Source organism: Camelus bactrianus, chromosome 17 (assembly GCF_048773025.1).
Source record: "Camelus bactrianus isolate YW-2024 breed Bactrian camel chromosome 17, ASM4877302v1, whole genome shotgun sequence".
Lineage (NCBI taxonomy): Eukaryota > Metazoa > Chordata > Mammalia > Artiodactyla > Camelidae > Camelus > Camelus bactrianus.
The window spans coordinates 45,936,917-45,954,849 of record NC_133555.1 but is presented as its reverse complement, the minus strand read 5'-3'; the positions used below and the strand labels follow the sequence as shown (position 1 = coordinate 45,954,849).

The 17,933-nt window shown below is 42.1% G+C and overlaps 1 protein-coding gene across 1 annotated transcript in view; it reads left to right on the top strand.

Annotated features, from left to right (window-relative positions):
- Positions 1-17,017, top strand: part of STT3B (STT3 oligosaccharyltransferase complex catalytic subunit B) — an 82,792-nt gene extending 65,775 nt beyond the window's left edge. The window contains exons 8-16 of the mRNA XM_074345357.1: positions 381-429; positions 1,834-1,988; positions 3,981-4,192; positions 5,641-5,828; positions 6,526-6,697; positions 7,575-7,748; positions 10,088-10,201; positions 12,193-12,405; positions 15,391-17,017. Coding sequence (XP_074201458.1) covers positions 381-429; positions 1,834-1,988; positions 3,981-4,192; positions 5,641-5,828; positions 6,526-6,697; positions 7,575-7,748; positions 10,088-10,201; positions 12,193-12,405; positions 15,391-15,471 — 1,358 coding nt within the window. The 3' untranslated portion in view covers positions 15,472-17,017. The remainder of the gene's footprint in view (positions 1-380; positions 430-1,833; positions 1,989-3,980; positions 4,193-5,640; positions 5,829-6,525; positions 6,698-7,574; positions 7,749-10,087; positions 10,202-12,192; positions 12,406-15,390) is intronic.
- The last annotated feature ends 916 nt before the right edge of the window (positions 17,018-17,933 follow it).

Below are 17,933 nucleotides of genomic sequence, written 5' to 3'. Positions count from 1 at the left end.
CATCTTTGTGATTTATCTAAATTTGGCTTACTGAACACCTCTCTCTTTTTAAAATTCTCTAATGCTATCTTAATGTCTTCACTTTAGTTGACTAGTAAAATAGAAGTTTAAGAGACAGTTGGAAAACTCTCTACAGTTTTATTTATCAACTTGTTACATTTCTCTGGAAGTGTAATGTCCATGGATTTTTTTTTATTTGAGCTCTAACCTTATTTTATCTGACTGCCAGCTGTGTGAAATATGTTGTTACCTGTAACAGAAAACTGAAATTCTTTTGGTATTGGCTTAAAGTTATCCATAATAAACAGTAAACATAAAGCCAATAAAATAAACAAAAACAATGAAAAGGCATTAATTTCCTCTACATTTTTCCTTCCAAGGTTACATTGCACCATGGAGTGGAAGGTTTTACTCATTGTGGGACACTGGGTAAGCGCCGATAAGTTATTTGACTTCGTGTTACTTAAAATACTCTTTTTTCCCCTGTTCTTTATTGTCAGTATCTCTGAATACTTGTGCAACACTTCTGAAGTATCTAGCTACATACTAGTTTAGTAAATGTATTTTGTCTTTGTTATTATACCTGTTTGGAATATACCTTTAGTGTGATATGTTAAGTTACATATTTCTGTTCTGCATGGGCAGATAAAAAAATTTTGTTTATTAAAACATTTCAGGCAATGTTTGTCCCACTTTAATGATTGATTTTTGTTTTTACCAGTGTATTCAGAGTTTCCATCTCTCAGTAATACTTCATTTTTAATCGTTAAGGATAGATGCTGTGTTATAAACCTATCTGCCATAGATATGAAGAAAAATTTAACTTTGTTTCTGATACCATGTTATCTAAATTTCTTGATCTTTTTAATCTATAAAATAGACTAGAGAATATTGGTTGGGCTTCTAAGAGTGCTATTATAAAATGAATGAATAAAAAAATTTTAGTAAAAATAATCAGACAGCTAGTTCAGTAAGACTTCTTATCTCTAAAAATGTTTTCCTAAGGATAAGAAGAGGTTCGCTGATAATTTACCTCTCTGCTCTGCCCTTGCTATTCTGTCTTCTTTGTTACTCCCCATGGGGCTCATTAGAAAACCTGCCACGACTTACTGAACAGGACTGCCTTTTAATGTGATACCAAACAGACTGCTGCCCAGGTCTTCTAGGGGCATGAGCAGATATGTGTGAATGACTGACACTGACATTTACATATATAATTCAAGAGAGCAGCCTGCAGATCACCGGAGAGTTTAAGGGAAACCCTGGGTGTAGACAATTACTCTGATTAGGTTAATATCCTGGGTTAAATGTTTTGTCGCTCATACCTACTCTTGCTTTCAAACTTTGACCACTTTGGAATCTCAGGGCATTTCCAGAAAAATTTGTCCTGTCCTTTCCACTTCCCTCACCAGCCTGTATGCCATCTCCTCGTTAAGAAAGGTGCTGTGGCAATATATCTTTTCGGATAAGGTATTTCTGCTACTAATAAGTCCAAAAGGTAATGGAACTCATTTATGCAATCTTAGGAAGAGCTAAGTTAAACTGCAAAACAGATTCCTATTTGAGCAAAGATTTTTGTGTTAGAAGTCAGAGCCAACATTTCTATAACCAGCCTTAGATAGTTCTCCCAATTTTAGGAACGGCCTGTTGGTTTAGTTTGATCAACAGGTACCAGATTTATTTCCAATACAGCAGGTTACACTGGAATATACTTTTAAGCAAGAAGCGGGTAGGGAATAGGAACCATATCTGCAGTCAAAGAAAATGTATTCACCTGAAAGGAGTTCCTGTTTTATCATTTAATTTTAAATAACGTTAACTTTTTAATACCAGGTATGCAAAAATACACATTCCCATCATCGCATCAGTGTCTGAGCATCAGCCTACGACTTGGGTGTCTTTCTTCTTTGATCTACATATTCTCGTGTGTACCTTCCCAGCAGGCCTGTGGTTCTGCATTAAAAACATCAACGATGAAAGAGTATTTGGTAAGAGAGTGTTAGTAAATACTTTGATTTATTTATTTTTGTTAATGAGATTATTGCTTCACTTTAAAGTTTTGTTTTGTATACATCAAGATAAACTTCCCATCCTTAATTTCCATAAGTGCTTAACCACAAAAAATTCAGTGAATTTGTATTAAATATACTCTAATTAAACTTTTAATTTTGGGCTAGTATATAAATTTCTCATTCAGTTTATTATGTTTTCTGAGAGGTTAATATAATCATAGTCTGTGACTGAGAATGGAAATTGTGACTGTTGACCTTGTAGACTTGGCTTCATTTTCTTGGTCAGATCTGATTAAGTAGGAAGAAATGTGGAGGGACGTCCATCCAAATTTCAGTGCAAAGTACATTTTGTAATAGAGTAAGAATCGCCTTTAAGTAAACACTCTCTTTACTGACAGATTTGTGTAATTTCCAGCTAACAAGATTTAGAAATACAAACTATTTTAAAGCCAGTGTTTAGAATCTGACACTCAAAATATAAATGGACAGAATAAGCAGATAGCAAAGATTTTTACATACGTTAGTCATCACAGGAAGCAGGCCGTGGCTATTTTGCATATGATAAAACCTGAAACTAAAAAAGTCTCTGTAGTATCCACGGGTCACACAAGCAAATAATTCTTACGTGTATGGGGCCTGGACCATGAGCGATGCTCAAAAGTTACTGTTCCAGAGTGAAGTCGGGAGAGAGAGAGCAGTGTCTGTGTAAGTTGTAACCAAAGGATGGCACTTGCTTATTCTTCCCTAGTCTGTGTAGGTCAGCGGGCTCTGGACAAGGCCCTGGTTACTATAATATCATTAGTGTAAACACACTGCCCACTCATGACTTGGCGTTCCCAGTCCTAGGTCACACCCCCGAGAAGTGAACGTGTGGGTCCAGTAGCAGACATGTTTAAGAATGTACAGAGCAACTTTATCCATAATAGACCCTAATTAGAAACAGTCCAGAGGTTATCAGCAGTCGAATAAAGAGATTTTTACGTATTTGTGCAGGAGAACACAACACAACAGTTCGTAAAAGCATGGGTAAATAAACGAAGCCAGTACAGAAGAGAACCTTCTTATTTCATTTCTGTGAAGTTTAAGAAGGAAGACAAAATTCATACTTTAAAAGTGCAAATAGTGATACTTTTTTAAAAGGTGGGAGAGCAGGTACTTGACTGGGAAGAGGCACGGGGGACCCTTCTGAGAAGGTGTATGAATGTTGTGTGTTCCGTACAGGTGGTTATTACATAGGTGTGCGCATATATACAAATTCATCGGGATAAACAACATGGTATAATAGGTAAATGACATGGTATGATGAATGTATTTTTCAGTCAGGTAAAAAATATTAATTATTCAAATGAGATCCGTGCTCAGATGACCCACTGACTTTGTGAAGTCATATAGCCTTTAGCCAGAAATGTCAGAGCCGTTCCCCTGTGGTGAACACATTGTCTGGATAGCTTTGACTGTTGGAAATTACTTCCAAAAAAATTTTTTAAGTCTCTTGGCAATAACTTGTCCGAGTTCCTTCTTTGGTTAATAAATTGTATTCTTCTCATCCCGTTCTTACTTCAAAGCAGGCTTTATGCCAGATATTGGCACAAGTTTTTCATAGACTTTGTTTCTATAAACTTACTGTGTCTAATAATGTATCACCAAATATGTTTTCAATTCTGTCGATTATGGCTTTTTTTAATACATGATGCTATTGACAAATAATGAATTGTCTCGTTCCCTATAATAATGACAATTAAATTTGAATCATACATTTCTCTAAACGGTTGTTATGCAGTGTTTGGTCAACATTACAGGTTCTAAATATGATTTTTCAATTGGCTGGTATTATCAACTTAAAAACAATTAGCTCTTTTATGAGACGTTTGCTGTTTTTAGGTTTCTTTGTAACAGTGGTTGTAAGTGTTGGGTTGGGTGTCCTGTGACCTCTCTTCTTCCGGAGTGCTGAGAGCCTTGTCTTTGCAGTCGCTCTGTACGCCATCAGTGCTGTCTACTTTGCCGGCGTGATGGTGCGGCTGATGCTGACCCTGACCCCGGTCGTCTGCATGCTGTCTGCAATCGCCTTCTCCAACGTTTTTGAGCACTATTTGGGGGATGACATGAAAAGGGAAAACCCACCTGTGGAGGACAGCAGTGATGAGGATGACAAGAGAAACCCAGGAAATTTGTATGATAAGGTGGGAAATATAAAGTAAGGCCTTCAAAATCTTAAATAGGTGCTTTATTTTGCAGTCACAGGAAGAATTCTGCATACTAAACAATGTGATTAAAAAAGAATTTAGACAAACTGTGACATTTCTAGTTGGTCTGTACCGTGTGCCTCAAATTTTGAATCCTTGTTGGTCTTTTAGCTCAGAATAACAAAACAGAATGTAATCAGAGAATGTAATCACCTTTTTGGTCAGGTTTTATGTAAAACACATCTCTGAGAGCAGAAAGCTGCTGCTCTACTGAGTTCCATCAAATTGAGCCCTGCGTACCCTTCTGAGACCACGAACACAGTGCTTGTCCTTGAGGTCCATATTCAGTGTAAACGTTTAAAATATTTGGTTGATTGAACAGTGAAATGAAGGGAATAAAGTGCCTTAAAAAACCTCTAGTTCGTTAGCAGTAGGTGGCCGGCCAGTGTAATGTGATTCACGTAACTTCTCAGGTAACAGCAGGCTTGTATTCGGTGCAGGTGTGGAAGAGACTGGTAAGAATTAGAGAGCTCGTCTTGGATGCCGTGGTGAACTGTACTATATTCACTAGGGTTTTAAATACCAGAAAGCAATGAAACTTATCAATATGCGTATTGACTTTGAGATTCTTTCCTCACTATTAATAGATCCAATATAATTCATACAGATTAGCATATATACCTGCTTTTGTGTTTATGGTTATTATGGGTTTGTTTGTTTTGTGTGTGGTTTCTTAATGACTCGGTTCTGTCCTGGGTTTTGGTGAGATTTTTTTTTTTGGGTTCTTTTCAGAAATGTAGTTTTAATTTTAACAAGTATTGGTGTGGGGTTTAGAAATTGGAAAACTGATTCTGATAATGCAGTTTTTTTCTTTTCTAAAGTCTTACTTGGTCTGGAATATAGTTAGACGTTGCTGTTTTCAGGATGTGGAATTCAGATTTTATTAAGAAAAGTTTGACAGGATGAGACCATTTGGTTGTCCCCTTTGTATTTACATGAAACATAAGAACAGTTGGGTTTGAAGGCAGCTTCTTCCTGGCGATATTTTGCTCTGCAGTCAGCTCTGGGATTGAGTATAGTTCCAGGAAGCCTCCTCATTCACATTTGACTTTAGAATCTACCTTGATAACTTTATTTTTTTTAAGTATTTTTCTCGGGGGGAGGCAATTAGATTTATTTATTTTTTAACGGAGGTGCTGGGGATGGAACCCCAGGACCCTGTGCATGCTAGGCACGTGCTCTACCACTGAGCTATACCCTCCCCCCTTACCTTGATAACTTTAGACAACAACGTATCACCCACGCAAGAATTCCTGATGGTTACACATTTTCCTTCTGAAGGACTTAAATTGACAGATAACATTCTCCCAACTTCTCCCCTTTGAGTGTCGTACTGAAAGCAAGTCAAATGAGGAGTGTGTCTAGTTGGTGTTTCGTATCTTCAGGCAGGTAAAGTGAGGAAGCACGTAACGGAGCAGGAGAAGACTGAAGAGGGCCTGGGCCCCAACATAAAGAGCATCGTCACCATGCTGATGCTCATGCTGCTGATGATGTTCGCGGTCCACTGCACCTGGGTCACCAGCAACGCCTACTCCAGCCCGAGCGTCGTCCTGGCCTCTTACAACCATGATGGGTGAGAATACAGATTGCCTACGAAAGGATTCACACCTGCCCTTCTTTCTGGTCTCTGCAGATAGGGCTGAGAGATGTTGGAGAGGCTCAGCATTTGAATCTACCGTGCTTTTCTTGTGACCCTCCCCCGCCATCCCCTTGGTGGAGGTCGGCAGCGATCACTGCAGTGCATACTTTCTTCCAGAATATCTGTGAATGCACACTGTACACATTAGTGTGTCTCATCCTTGGACACCAGCACCACCATTACCCGGAAACCTGTTAGGAATGCCAATTCTTGATCCCACGTAAGCACACTGAGTGAGAGACATGGGGGAGACCCACAGCCTGCGGTTCAACACACCCTCCTCAGTGGTTCCGACGCAGCTACAGTTAAAGAGCAGCTGGCTTGCACACCACCTCCCCACGTTCCCACGCAGCTCTGCTCCACTTGGGTGATTGTTAGACTCCACTCCAGAACTAGAAAATCAGGATTTGCTCTTTTGCAAGATAGCCTGGTGATTTGTATGCGTATTAAAGTTTAAGAAGCACTAGTCTAGCTCCTTCCTCGTTTTGTTTTGTTTTCTCCCTTCCATGGAGGCTTTTAACTGCCATCCTTAAAATGTGAGATTTTCCAGTGGCTTGGCACTTCAGGATTTTAAGTTACCGTCTTCGCATTTGTGAGGTCTCATTTAAAAGAATGTTGTGATTCTTTCCAGCACCAGGAACATCTTAGATGATTTTAGAGAAGCGTACTTTTGGCTAAGGCAGAACACAGATGAACACGCCCGCGTGATGTCCTGGTGGGACTATGGCTACCAGATAGCAGGGATGGCGAATAGGACCACGCTGGTGGACAACAACACCTGGAACAACAGCCACATAGCACTGGTAAGGGCCCGCCTGGCGCGGCTGTCCGCTCCGCGGCGTCAGGCCTCGCCTGAGGCGAAGCAGGGAAGTGCAGGGGAGAGTGCTCCCTGCTTGCTGAATCCTCAAGGTGCTTCTTTATACGTTTATTCAATACAGCGGCTTCAAGGTATGCTTATTTATTTTGTTTTTAAGAAAAGAAAGTATCATTCAGAATCACAGGCTGATTTGTGGCAGCTCTTGTGATCTATTTAGCTCACTGGAGAATTAGGCAGAGTCTGAAGCTTAAAGTATTGTAGTTGACTTGTATTTTCCATTTCATACATTAAGAAAATTATTTGCAGATCTGTAAAGCAAATGCACTGTGTTATATGGGCATGAAAATTATGTTCACTCTAGTATTAAATAACTAATTCATGGTAATTAAGATAATTACCTCTCTGTTCTTTAAAGATTTTAAGTAGATAACAGTTGGGTGTTAGCCAGACGAGTTCTGTTTGTGTGGGTGTCGTAGCTGATCATAAGCTGTTTGGTGGACTGAAGAGGATAATGTATTTGTGCTGGCTGGCTGGACGGTCATCCCACCCTGAGGTTTTGAGAAAGTCTCCTTTTAAGCTTGTCTGCTTTCATATAAAAATATTAATTTCATGAAACCTAATTATTAGCAAAATATTAGAACATGTATTCTGATTTTGACGTTTCTGCTATAATTGGTTATAGTAAGTGAGGTACTTATGAATCTCAGTAATTGTTGACTTCAGAGCAAATCATTTCTACAAAAAGAACTCCATGTAAATCAAACTCTTGAGATTCATTCCATCTTAAGTAAAAGTGTGCATTTACTTTTATTTTTAGTATATTGTGGGACTAAGTAGCACATTCTCATTTTTTTATTCTGTAGGTGGGAAAAGCTATGTCTTCCAATGAATCAGCAGCCTATAAAATCATGAGGAGCCTGGATGTAGATTACGTGTTGGTCATTTTTGGAGGGGTTATTGGCTATTCTGGTGACGACATCAACAAGTTCCTCTGGATGGTCAGGATAGCTGAAGGGGAGCACCCAAAGGACATTCGGGTAAGACTCCAGGTCACTCCAGGTGTGTCCCAGTTGCTAATTGCATCCCACTTGTGTCCATCGTCCTGTCCCCCAAATTGGTCCCTCGCTCTGACTTCACTAGTTATGAGGTGCTGTAACCATTCTCCCTGCCGTCACGCTTTTTACCCTAATGCCTGCTGCTTCCATCCTCCCCTGCACAGCAGTCCCTTGTCAGGACTCTTGCTTTTCTTCCTTCACAGCCTCTCTCTTCTGCCCTTTGTTTCCATTTTCATTGCTTCCACTCTGGCACTGACCCTTGTGCTCAGAAACCTGACATAGGACAGTAGCCGTGAAATTATGATCTTTGCCTAGTCTTGTCTCTCCCAGTCTGACATGATGCTGATCATGTTACTTACAGCTTTTTTAAAGGCCTTCATGGGTTTAAGGGAAAGGGCCTTGAAACCAGACAGACATGAGTTAGAAATAAACCCCTGCCACTGCCAGCTCGGTGCTGTGAGCAGGTTATTTCCAGCCAGCCAGTCAGCACGAGGTCCTGTTCTAGGTTCTAGTGTTGTAGAGAGCAGCGAAGAAGGCCCTTTCAGATCATCACTAGTGGGGACGCCAGGAATAATTCATTTGTGGTGCTGTTGTCAGAATTTATAGCAGACACAGGAAGCCTCCGCCCAGTGGCTGGTGTGAAGCAATCTCTGTGATGAGGCAGTGCTGTCCGGTCCAGGCTCTCCAGCTCAGAGCGCAGCTGGTGACACTTCACTGTCCTTGCTGGCCTCTTGTCCCTCTGTCACCTTTCCCGCTCCGTCAGTCCCCTCTGGCCTGTGAAACTTGTGTTGGGGTTTCTTTTCTTGAATCATGCGACACGTGTGTTTATGCTCTCTTCTTCTTGGGCTACCTTCCCTACCTCAGATCTGCCCCTCTCCAGAGCCCTGCTCTGAGCACCCGGGTCTCTCCTTCCAGCCTGTTTTGTGGGTAAACGCTGTCCTTTCTCCCCCACCCAGCTTTGGGCGCACAGAGGACGGGCGCCCCGCACTGCGGTGGACGCGATGAAGGCACGGGGTGAGAGGAGGGTTCAGGGCGGGTCCGCAGTGAGACGCCATCTGGGAGGGTGTAGGGGTGTGTTTTCTGTGATGGGGAAGGTGCCAGATTTCCTGTTTAAATGTAAAGGCTGTGGCTTTTTCCCTTAATTCTGATTAATCAACATTATTTCCTTGTATTAAGTGGATCTTAATTTAATCTCCCTAGGATGTAATTTTCATTTGTGGATTTGCTTTAGCTTTATTAAAATTGTAACATGATAGATCCAGATACATCCTTTGAACATTTATATAGAGAAAAATCCTCAATTTCTATGCTTTGTGAATAGGTAATTTACACAGTCACAGTGTTGAAAACTAAAAGCGTAAAGGGATATGCAGTGAGAGTTTATCCTCCCCCCCCCCCCATGAAAAAGAAAAAAGCCATAGGAATCATGTAGAATTTTCTCATGGTTCTTACTGAAGCAGGTAACTCGTAGCAAAATGTACACCCTGTTCGTGCTTTTCTCGCTTCACGATACACTGTGGGGATCTTCCCACGTTACAGATGGGGCCCTCCTTCGTTCCTGTTTTACACCTGCAGTGTGTCCATGGTGTGTGTGCTCCATGACTTCCTTAGCTTGTCCCTATTAATGGACACTGAAGTTGTTTCGGTTTTTTAATCTCAAACAGCGTGTCACAGTTAAATTCCTACACGTGTCACTTGGCACGCCTGTACGTGTCTCTGTTGGATAGATTCCTAGACAGGGAGTTTATCTGCAGTGTCAGGTTGGCCCTCTTAGAGGTTATTTGATAAATGACCACAGGCGATCCCTGAACATTCCCCTCCCAACTAAAGAACTGATTTAAAGTTCATGTGGGAAGAATAAAGAATAAATTTAGGAAAACTCTGAAAAGGAGTAATGGTGGGGGAAGGGGGGAACAGTTGGAGAGAGCCAGCTTACCTGGTATTAAATCATGGAGTTGGTACCGTATTTTAAAAATGATTGAGGTTTTATTGCAACATGGTTTAAAATCTGGTAGGATTAGTGGCCCTTCCTCACTCCAGCAGACTATTCTTTATGTTTTCTTGGACACTTCTGTTGATTTTGTATAAACGATTTCTAGACTGAGCTTTAAAAAACACCCTTAACAGTTTTGTGGGGTTTTTAGATCACATTAAATTTATAAATTCACCCCCTAATACTATATTTTTTAGAGATGTAACTAAATGCGGCTTTATGAAGATACCTCGAAAGCTGGTTCTTGTGGGGAAATTAAAAGAGGAGCCTATAGTTTTGAATGTGTTTTATTAAACTGACACAGAAACTTCTGGATTCTTTCCTGCAGGAAAGTGACTATTTCACCCCACAAGGAGAATTCCGTGTAGACAAAGCAGGATCTCCCACTTTGTTGAATTGCCTTATGTATAAAATGTCATACTACAGGTTTGGAGAAATGCAGGTTCGTTACATCAATTTTCCTATAATCTTTATTCAAAGGAATGTTTTTTAAGTAGTCTCGTGTGACTCCGAAAAACAGGATGATGATGTTTTTGTTGCGCTGTTAAGAAAAGTGTGCTCATCTAGATTTTTTTCTACGTTAAATTTAATTTCTGAAGCTTATATGTGAAGAATGAGGAGATATTTTTTAGATCAAAGATTTCTTTCCAAAATGTTAATTAACGTAAGCTCAGCTCCAGCCTTTGCTTGCCTGACTTCATGCTTGTGGAGACGCTGTTCACCGGGGAGAGGTCTTCAGCTAGAAAACCGCATGATTTTAAGTAGCTGCTTCACTGCCCGACAGGGGAAAGGCTGAAATTGCAAGAGCTGAGTTATTTAATCACTTCAGATACTCACCCCACCCTGTTCTCCATTACCACGCACAGCTAGGACTCTCTGGGTCAGAGTTTTCTAGAAAATTAGAATGATGTACTAAAGATGAAGAGTGGACAGAATGAGTGAATGTGCCAAGCGCAACTGTGGCAAAAAAGGGCAGACGGCGGGCTGTGGCAGCCCCGGGCGCTAGGTCTGGCCCTGCCGGGCCCCGGAGCCCTGGGACAAGGTGCACTCTCTCCGGGCTTGCCCCGTCTTGTCTGCGCACAGGGGGGCTGGGCTGAGGCTGCGGAGTTTCTTCGTAGCTCTCGGGTTGACGACTACAAGCCCGGGTCACACCTTCGAACCCGGATTTCACGGAAAACTGCCCGGTTCCCTACTGCTTTCTGGTTGATACCAGAAGGCAGAGGGAAAACTGCTTGTTTAGTTCTATACACATACCAGGGATTGAGCTAATGTTTCAGCATTATTCACCTGAAATTACTCAGCAGGCGGCTTTTAAAGTGTAGACTGATTTTACTACCAGATTTCGGGTTTTGTTTGTGTTTTGATTTCTTACGAAGGTCCCCACCTGGTCTCTAGACTCATGCTGAAAAAGAAGCACTTAAGCCATAATAATCAGCTACCTCAGAAAAGGGGGCAAAGGCTAGCTCCTCTGTTCACTAATGACAACACTGGAGGACCTTTTTTCTCCGTCCTTTTAAGTTCACCAAGAGCTCTGAGCCACGCGTGTAGCGTGTGGGTCTTTTCTGCTCCGGAGCGGTGTGTAAGACGTGAAGTGTGACTGGTGCCTCGTGCAGACAGCGCACTAGCGAGGTGTTCCCTCCTTGGAGCAGGTTTGGCTTTGGTTCTATTTTTAGGTTGAATTCTCTTACATTCTGGGTGTCGACGCACGCCGAGTCTGAGAATTTCTTAAAATCTGCACCGCCCCACCCCCAGTCTTTTCTCCTTTCCCTCCTGCTCCCTCTGCCCGTGGTTTGGCTTTTACAGCGGCCTTTCTGGTCCCACTCTCGGGGGTTAGTGACACTGCTGAGAGGAATGACATAAAGCCACCGTGTGGCTTACGTCCTGGTGGAGGGAGGATACGGCGGATTTGAAAATAAATAAAACCTTGAGCAACAAACACTATAGAGTGAAAGAATAAGGAATCAATGAAGGAGACTTGCCAACCATCAATCTTAATAGACCGTTTCCCTGAAGGGATGGTATTTGGGCTGAGACCAGAGGGTAGGGAGGCAGCCACGCAGAAGAGCTGAGTGGAGAACTCGGAGGCTAGACAGACTAGATGGTGCAGAAAAGAGGGCCCTCTGTGTGTTCTCCCTGAAGGGCTGTAAGAAGGGCCTTAATGGATTTCGTGTTGCTGTTTTGGTTTGTTTTAACGCCTGCAGGCTGCTCATCCACTCTGAGGGTCCATGAGACCCAGGTCTGATGTGTTTAGCTTCTCTGCCTGATTGCCTCCTATCTAGTTAGCAGTGTGTGAGAGCTGTTACAATGCATTGCTCTGATTTGTTTTCCTAGTTTAAAGGGAGAAAGTTTTACTCTGGTGGTAACATTCACTACCTTCCAATACTGAACGTGTCCCGGTGTGGTTAATGTCCAGCACTCATGTCACTTTTGCAGCTGGATTTCCGTACACCCCCAGGTTTTGATCGGACACGTAATGCTGAGATTGGAAACAAGGACATTAAATTCAAGCATTTGGAGGAGGCCTTTACATCGGAACACTGGCTTGTAAGGATATATAAAGTGAAAGCCCCTGACAACAGGGAGACGCTAGACCACAAACCTCGAGTGACCAACATTTTCCCAAAACAGAAGTATTTGTCAAAGAAGGTGAGTGCCAGATGAAGTCGTGTCGGTGAAAGGATAACTGGCGATTCGTTGCTTTGTGTGAAAAATAATTACTGAAAATTCAAAAAAATGTTCATTTGCCAGACGTGTAAAGACTAGGGGTCATATGCAATGTGAGCATCAAGCTAGCCTGCCAGGGCGTCCCTTCCACACCGAGCGCGGCAGGCACCCAGGCAGCGCAAGTTTCTGGATGGTGGTTGGGAGGGAAGTGTGGTTGTCAGTGAACCAGGCTGAGACCTTCCAGGGCATTCTCCCTCTAGTCATTGCCACCCCCATTAGTAAGGCTTGTTTGTGAACTGAGATGTCCATGGCCATCAGCTTCTGAACATTTGTGAAGGTAAAGATGCCAAACGCTGACGTAATAACAGTGTGATTCCGTCGTCATCTCTTGGTCAAAGCAAGTTTATAGAGCGTTTCCATCTTCCGTTCTTATGGAGATGTTACTGTATTATTCATTGAATAATAATTAAGCTTGAGTTTTTTGAGTCCTGAATCCAAAAAAAAACATCATTTATCTTAGATAATTGTCTTTAAATGTTAAATTGTCGTGACACAGCTTGTAGGCAGGAGTTATGATGATGAGTCTGTTGCAGTCCTTTTGTAATAAATATTTAATAAGATATGAAATATTCTATTGGAGGTCACTGTTGCTCACTTAAGCCAAGTAGATCTCATCTTTGCTATAAAAAGGACTAAAATTGAGTATTTATATGGTTTGCCTTTTGAGGGAAATGGGAAATAGCAGTCAGATGAAATATTAAGATATTTTAAGGTACTACCCTTATAATACTAATTTTTATTAGACTGACCAGTCTTTTTTAAAAGTTTTTTTAAAGTTAATTTTTTATTTTTTAATTTTTTTTGAGGGGGTAGGTAATTAGGTTCATTTAATTGTTTTTAGAGGAGATACTAGGGGCTGAAACCGGGACCTTGTGCGTGCACTTGAACCATGTCCTCCCCAACACTGACTTCAGTCTTAGGTCTTGAAGATGCTTAGGTTTACATTACTTGGCTCAGTTCAGTCACTGAAGGAATTGTCTTATTCCTTTGTATCGCTTAAAATATACTTCAAATATATTCAGAATTTAGAGTATTTCAATTTGTACTCTAAAAGTGCTGAATAGTAACGTATGATATGTAGGTAGAAACTCGAAATGAATACTTTCTGTGCCAGAAATAGATGACCGTATCTCGACTGCTGTATTTAAACATGTCCCATGGGGCTGACACTATCTTCGCCACGTCAGCTCGCTGACCAGTCTCCGTAAAATGGCAGATCACGTGACCTGGGTTCTCATGGGCGAGTGGTAGGGAGAACTGGTGTCACGTCAGTGCCGATGAGCAAATCAAGGCAGTCACTCCTAAAACCAGTTCAGATTTTCCTGTTTTTTTGAAAAACAAGGCCATTGAACTTGCTAACTGATGATAGTGAGTTTTCTTAATCTGACTTCTTTTGCCTTCCCATCATCTGCCCCAAATGAATAAGTGAATGGATAAATAACAATCAGTCTGTCTTAGGTGCCCCAACACAGATCCTAGCAGCCAGCCACGTGGATCTTGAATTTCTGGTTTCTGTGTTGATAGCCTCCGTTCTGCGCTAGCAAGAATGCTTTTTATTTGGTTTGCTTTCTTACCCCCAGCCTGGATCTGACTGTTTGGGGTGGAGGGAATACGTGAGTACAGCTGTCGTCCCGGGAGCTTTCCCGCCCTGAGATGCCAGTGTGGCCACGGCTCTGGGCCTGGTGGCCAGTGGTCACTGCTCCCAGAGAGGAACGCCCTAGGGCCTCCTCGCGCCCTGGGCGCTTCACAGGGCCACCCAGGACAGGTTTCAAGTGAGAAATCTGTAGGTAATGATGATAAGCCAACCAACTCCTGACCTGGTTGGAATTTTTACAAATTGTGACCTCTGAAATTTTTTACTTTTTGCCCTCATAAAATAAGTTAATAATTAAGGCAACATATATTGTGGACAAGTTAGTGGTAGAGAATTTTTTGTAACCTTAAGAAGGATTGCATCTTGCCTTGTATTTTTGTCCCTGTTAGAAAAAAGGAAACCTCCTCAAGGGTTACATTTAAATGTGAGACTTGAATTGAGGGGTCAGCCTCTTGAGTCTCCAGCCTCTGCTAACCCAGTGCTTCAAAGGTGCATTAGTTGATTTGTTTCCCCCCAATTTTGCTTTTTCAGTATCTGCGAATATATCAGATTGTTAGACACGTGTGCCTTTATGACTTATCTTGTAAGATTCTAAAATAGCAAACCTTTCTGCAGTAATCACTGCTGCCACAATGGTAGTAATTTGTTTCCTGTGTCACAAAACATCAGTCGACAGGGTTTTAGTGGGATCCTGAAACGTTAAGAAAAACGTCTTTTTAAAGATGTATGAAGCTCAAGGAATGTCTCAGGATTTTTCTTGGTGTTTGGTTTTTGCTCTGTAATATTTAAGTGCTCATTTTTCTGCTTGAATTGGAGAATGTGCCAAGTAGTTTTCTCTCTTCATTTCTATAGATAGTTGTAATCATCCGCCGTTTGTACAGATGAGAAAACTGGGGCTCCAGAAATTACTAAGTTACCTTGTATTTCTGACACAGCTAATTCTGGGGGGCTGGCCCGGGAGCACCGAGATCATTTTCTGAACCATTAGCCTAGTTACATATTGCCGTGCTTGGGAATGGGAGTAATTGTTACAGTTAAGCATTTAGTGGTTGGGCGGAGATGGGGGTTCCTCCGCCTGGCGGTGAGGGGTATGTGACATGCACTGGGGGAGCGCTCTGGTGCACCCTTCACCTGGAAGCTGAGGGCAGACAGCGCAGAGCAGTCAGCGGCGGCACGGGCTGCCCGGGTCCAGCCGTAGGGGGAGCCTCAGGGGTTATGAAGACCGTCTTCACTGTGCAGTAAAACCATGTGTGTATCCATACTTTTAATCCTTAAGGAACCTGCACTAACACTGTGTTCTGTTTTCTTTTTAGACTGCGAAAAGGAAGCGTGGCTACATTAAAAATAAACTAGTTTTTAAGAAAGGCAAGAAAATATCTAAGAAGACTGTTTAAACACACTGTTCTGGTCCCGAACCTGAAGCAGTTGTCCTTGTGGGAGCCGGTCTTTGCCTTTAGCTCATGTCGTGTTTCACAGCAGCAGGGGTACAGAACCATCACTGGTCCAGGCTTATGTACAAAACTTTCTGGCAATGCCTGATTTAAAAAAAAATAAAGTTGGCTTATTGAGAACAGCTGTTTTCGATTTGTAATGTGAAGCAAGACAGAGCACTGCTGTGAATGTCCAACAGCAGATTTTTTTTTTTTATTGGTACATATTATCCTTCAAATCTGAGAATTTGGACTAATTGCACCAAAGAACCCTCTAATTTGGTCCCTGGCACATGCACAATGTTTTCGTTCTTTTACAAGGCCTGCATTTCATTTGAATTACCCAGGTAGCAATATGCAAAACACAAATGGCAAGATGCGATGCAAGCTCCTTGAACCAGTAAGCTAGAACAGGCCTGAGAAAAGGTATTAGAAAAACAGCGACACTTCTTGAACTGTATTTATTTTCATGTTTCTCCAGCACGAAGACTGTTTCATCAAATGTACGTTTTCTGTTGCTCACTGTTGGCTCTGAGAGGAAGAAGCTGCTGTTTCAGAGATGGACCTCTCACTAACTGATTCAGATAGGTTTGTTGTTGTTGTTTTTTTATGTTGAAACATTATTGCTGCTGTTAGCATTGTTTCACCAGGTACTTACAGAGCAGATCTCATACGTTGTTCATTCAAGGGCTAAATTTATATCCTTTGGGAACCATGCGGCTGCACAGAACGTTGCTCACGGGTCGGGGCTGGCTGTCTTAGTGCGGAGGTCAGCACCGTGCTTACACGCAGAAGGAGGAAACCCTTAAAGCGGACAGGTGTCCGGAGTTCATTTTGTGTGACTCCTCAAAGTGACAAAGGATTTGTAAACTTTGCCTGGATTTCTCCCATTTTTATAAGTTTTCATCCATGACAGTGATTTTGGCCTCTGTTCCACATTTTGTGAATCCCTTAAGCATTTGATGAAACACTCTTTAATGCTATATGCATTTTCTTACTTTTATTAAAAATGTGACAGTTGTCAAAAAAATGCACTAAAATGTAAATGGAGATTGAACATGTTCACTTTCCAGCTTATAGGCAACTTTATATAGACTTGAAAATTTTCTCCTGTTTAGTGAAAGAGAAAGGGGTTTTCCCGCCACAGGATATAACTTTTTTTTATATAAACAAGCATAACTTACACCACTGCTTTCGGTGGGAAAGTGCAGAATAGTATGTACCTTTTATGAGGAAAAGTGTAATTTACAATATTCAGTGAGAATGTTACTGCTGATTTTCTTTTCCAAAGTGTAGAATATTGATTTATAGAATTCATTTTTGACCCAGATGATGGTTCTTTTACAGACCAATAAAATAGTTAAACATTTTCACAAATAAGGTGTAACTGAATCTGAATTTCTGATACCTTGTCATTTGGGGGATTTTATTTTACTTTGTCGCTTTAAAATTCAATGCAGAGAAGTTGTTGACTGTAGGGGAAATAAAGTTAATTCAACTTTTGTGTTAATTGTTGTCTTTTACTAATCTTTTATTTTTGGGAGAAGTTACAGAGCACTGAACACACGCGTCTTTCCTGTTGGCTTTTACAGAGGTTTTACAGGCCAGCCGGACAGGTGCTGGGCCGGGCCAGCTTGTCCTGCTCTTCTGTTCTCCCCTTTCATCCCGGAGTGAAAACTGCATTTTTGACTTTTTATGGGTGAGTGAGGGGGAGACACGTAACAGAAGAGGAATTTCCTCTCCAGGGAGCTGGGGCTAGGACACTAACAGAAGCCCTGCCCGCAGAGTTCTGGCATCTAATCAGCCAGGTCTTGTGTCATTTTCTCGCGGGGAGCAGGCATGACCTCTGACCTTTTTCAGGTTCAGGGAGCACCACTTCGGTTCAGTGGGTTGCCTCAGTAAAGACTTTACTGTAACCGCACTTCTGGTTTTAGAAAAGTGAAATTGTAGACAATAAAGCAGCTTTTGTTTTTGTTCCGCGTCTTAGGAGTGAACAAGGTGAGTGCTTTGTGGTATAAATAAGGCGGTGAGGCAGCGAGGCCAAAGGTAAGTTCGTTTTTCAGACGTGCCTTGTTACCCACTTGAGTTTGCATCTGTAGGCTTCTGCTTCATTCAGTCCCTAGGCCACGGCCAGAGGCCTGGACACCTAAAGGCGCCCTGTGCGGGGTGTGGTTTCCGTGGCTGGCGGGGGGGGGGGGGTCATAGGACCAGGAGATCTGGAGCTGCTGCCCTTTATTTCTAAATTGTGGTAAAATACATAACAAAATGTACCACCGTAACCGTTTTTGAAAGTACTGCTCAGTGGTGGTGAGCACTTTGACGTCGTCGTGCCCACGTCTCCAGCACGTCCTCGTCTGCAGAGCAGCTGCTTGTCGCCGTGGGTCCCGTCGGGTCCCGTGGTCCTCGGCTCAGGTGGGCGGAGTCGC